General features: G+C 45.0%; 1 protein-coding gene across 1 annotated transcript; it reads left to right on the top strand.

The window, feature by feature from the left end:
- Positions 1 to 1,559: 1,559 nt before the first annotated feature.
- Positions 1,560 to 3,529, top strand: LOC147464513 (small ribosomal subunit protein eS12-like). Its single transcript, XM_086509456.1, has 4 exons — positions 1,560 to 1,843; positions 2,221 to 2,497; positions 2,861 to 2,926; positions 3,311 to 3,529. The coding sequence occupies exons 1-4, from the start codon at positions 1,560 to 1,562 to the stop codon at positions 3,368 to 3,370; spliced, it is 687 nt and encodes a 228-aa protein (XP_086365582.1). The 3' UTR covers positions 3,371 to 3,529.
- Positions 3,530 to 3,914: the final 385 nt, after the last annotated feature.

Consider the following 3,914-nt stretch of genomic DNA (forward strand, 5'->3'; position numbering starts at 1 on the left):
CTCCCTAGCAACGACGGCGCCGTCGTTGCTAAGGGAGGCAAAAGGGCTATTATTAGTAGGGTTTGGAGGGCATGAAAGAAGGGGATTTCATGAAACGAAGGGCATTGGAGGCAAGTTGAAGGAGGAGGACACTCCAAGGGAAGCCAACGAAAGGCATAGCAAGGAAGGATAACGAAGAAGAGGGGAAGGAGCTCGAAGGCGCCGAGAAGAGCTCGAAGGCAAGAAAGGAGCGAAGCAAGAGCCAACGAAGGAAGGCATTCGAAGCGAAGCCAACGAGGGCAAGAGGGGAAGCGAAGTGGAACGAGACCAAAGGAAGGAAGGGGGGCAAGAAGCTCAAGAAAAGAAGCAGTAATCCTTCTCTCTCACGCTTTCACTTGATCTCTTTCTCAGGCTCTCTCCCTTGGCATGGAGGAGCTCGATCTCTCGAGAGTGAGGACTTAAAGGCTATCTCTCTCTCTCTCTCTCTCTCTCTCTCTCTCTCTCTCTCTCATCCTCAAGGCAAGCAAAAACGAGAGCATCGAGCAAGGGGCATAACGAAGAGAACCCCAGTGGAAGCAAAACGAGGAGGAGAGGAGGAAGGGAGGTTCGAAGAGTTGCAAGAGGAGGGAACGAGGGAATAAGGCAAGGAGGTTCTCTCCCTCTCTCGGCCGTAATCAAGTGAAAGAAGGTAAGCAAGGCAAAGCGGGAGAACAAGCAAGTACAAAGTCTCTCTCGTCCTCGACTTCGAGGTTAGCTCAATAACGAGAAGGATGCTTGGCAAGAGCAAGTAAGGCAGACCTCGGCAAGGGAAAGATAAGGCGAGTGAAGTTTAAAGGATATGTACGTCCTAATCAGCTTCAAATGGGTCTAATGGCAGGCATAAGTGAGAAATTTAAAGTCGTAATCTAATTTCAGAGCATTAAACTCTCCTAACACCATCAGTGCCGTTAACGGCAAACATTTGTAATCAAATTTCACTTCGGCTAATCATTAGCAGCTTAAAACATTCCGGTTGTCAAATTTTTAGCAGTTAAGGTGTTTTCAGAGTCTTTTGCTTTGTATTTGGCATCTAGTCTCTCGCACCTCCCACAGCCAGAGGCCCGGCGCCTGCCCGGCTCACGTTTCGAACACATATCCCCCGACACTGGCGTTAACACACAAGAACGAGGAATGAAGAGTTGATCGAGGGCAGCAGGAGCGGCACCAATAGGCTCCTAGCTAGGGCAAGTACGGGCCAGAATGGGATAGGGTAGAGAAAGGTCAAGAAAAATTGAGCGCAAGAGAGATAAAGAGAGGGAATTTTCGCCCTTTGGTATTTGGAAAAAGAAATTATCCAGGTATGGGGAAAAGTCAGAGGACACATGACCTATGAAAATCCTATCCAAGTGTCAACTTTCTATATATAGAAAAGAGGTGGAAACTCTTTGTTAGCCTCAACAAAAATCAATGGACAGGACAGGTGGAAACTCCTTGTGTAGCCAAGAAGAGGACCCAACTCTATGGCCATTGCCCTTCCAAAAATATGGCATTAATCAACAAAAATCAATGGACAAAAATGAAGCGCGATGTCCTCCATGCGAATGCATTCTATCACCCCCCACAGTGTGGGAGACCACTCTTGTGGATCACGTTTTGGGTTCGAAACTCGTCGGATAGATACGACTTCTCGTCTTCTCTTCTTGTTACGAGTCTACGACTATGCAGTGTCGGGGTACAGCTCAAGGAAGACCATAAGGCGCGTGGCAGCGCCCTGCTTAAGTCGACGGCTACAACCCACTCCCTCCTCTCGCCCTCTCTGCGTCTGCCACCCACAACTTTTCGCGACCTTCTTTGGGTTCTGCATCAACGTCGCCATGGCTGACGGGTATATTTGCTTGTCGTAAACGCTGGTTGTGGCATGGACTTGCATTATACTTTCAGTTCACTACAACAGCTTACTGCATGCGTCTTGAACACCTTATCATTCTGCTCCACGGTTCTGGACATGGCAAAGCAGGCGGAAGAATTACCGCCTGTTAGAAGACTAATTCGTAGTCGGCCAGTCGTAGACCGTTTTATACATCAGCGGCATCTCATGATCGCCATGGAAGGATGTTGTGCATGATTTTTACTGCTTATTCGTGCAAGCGTGGTCATTGTGTCGACAGAAATGATACTGATAGAATGCACGCGCAGTATTCTCAATTTTTTGAATGCATGGCTCCTCTGTGTTCATGATCACCGCCTTGGTATGTTTTACAGATCAGAAGAATGTGATGTAGCCATGGCTTCAATGCCTTCCCTGGATATTTTGACTGGGCTGCAGATTGTGCTGAAGAAGGCTCTCGCGCACGATGGCCTTGCACGAGGGCTGCATGAAGCAGCAAAGGCAATTGAGAAGCGCACTGCACAACTATGTGTTCTTGCTGAGGATTGTAACCTACCAGAATATAGCAAGCTTGTGCAGGTTCTCTGCTCTGAGCACAATGTGAAATTGATTTCTGTTCCAAGCGCACTGCAGCTTGGGGCGTGGGCTGGGGTATGTATTGAATCTTATTGTAGTGTGGCGTTGGGGATAGATTCCCAGCTTGTGGACATGCATATTTTATCCACTGATTGTTCTTTACGTTCACAACAAGTTCAAGTTTCTGGCATTTTCCTATGTGAGAAAGAAGCTATGTTCTCATGATTTTTCACTATAGGGTTCAACAACATGAGCTACCGCTGTGGAGGGAGCGCATGCCTAGCTAGGTGCGATTGGGGGCAGCAGAGTGCTGGCCAGGGGTACCGCACCTAGCTAGGCATGCACTCCCTTCCTTGCAACCGCTGATGATGTTGTCGTAGTCTGCAATGTGGGAATTATAATGAGAATTTGTCTAAAACTTTATTGTGGTCGGTATAGCTTTGCAAACTTGACTCGGAGGGAAAGCCACGGAGAGTTGTTCGCTGTTCATGCGTTGTCATCAAGGTATGTTATACGTCTTGGTGTCCTATTTTGTGTCTATTTGCACATGGATCAGGGCTTTTGTCTCGGGCCTAAATGATTTGGTTGTAAATAGGGACATTATGGCTTGCCTTGCAATTTTTTCTCTCTATTCTAGGTAATTATTGCTAGCTTTAACTCTAATTTAGTATTGCTAGACATTAAGCTTTTTGGCTTAATCCAGCTAATTATGTGTATCATCCAACATTGGTATCAAAGCTTAATAGGGATCATCCAAGCTTGATTGAATCTGACTAACATGCTCTTAATTAAGCTCTCATGAATACCAATGTGGGCCAAACCGTTAGGAACACCAACAACCCTCTGCTTTTATTTTGCTATTTTGACAATCGTGGTTGTATGTTGCAGGACTATGGCGAGGAGTCGGAGGGTTTGAATGTTGTCCAAGAGTACCTGAAAACGCAATGAGACATGAATTGCGCTCCAGCTCATGATCAACCTTTTTGTAGGTTTTCTTGGTGGTGCACATGCTTCACCATGTATTTTAGGAGCTAGCTTTTCTTCACCTGTCTAATCTTGTAGATATCAAGTTTTGGAAGAAATTAAAGATTTCTCTCAGTTTGAATCTCTTACGTTTTTTCCATATATGTGTCTTATCATAAGCATAATTAGGGCTTTGCTTTAATGCATAATCCAACTTACTGAAAGACCTTCAAGTTGGAATCTTTACTTTCTCTCCTCTTTCTAAATGACTCTTGTGATTGGCTTCATCGACTCAACATGCAAGGTGATAGACATCTTGCTTGCCTTTAGGCTCGGGGGGTTCCACTATGTGTGAAACTACCATAACACGCGTGTTTAAGACATGTTTGTAAAACCTTTATCTCTGAATTTTGTTAGGAATATAATGTATCCTTTTCTTTTAAAATCTGTCAGTTTTTTTCAAATTTAAAAAAATAATGCCCTTTTATATATATATTTATGTAAGTTTCAAGAACTTTAAATACCGTTC

This window comes from Adiantum capillus-veneris, chromosome 1, assembly GCF_014529385.1.
Source record: "Adiantum capillus-veneris isolate H3 chromosome 1, ASM1452938v2, whole genome shotgun sequence".
NCBI lineage: Eukaryota > Viridiplantae > Streptophyta > Polypodiopsida > Polypodiales > Pteridaceae > Adiantum > Adiantum capillus-veneris.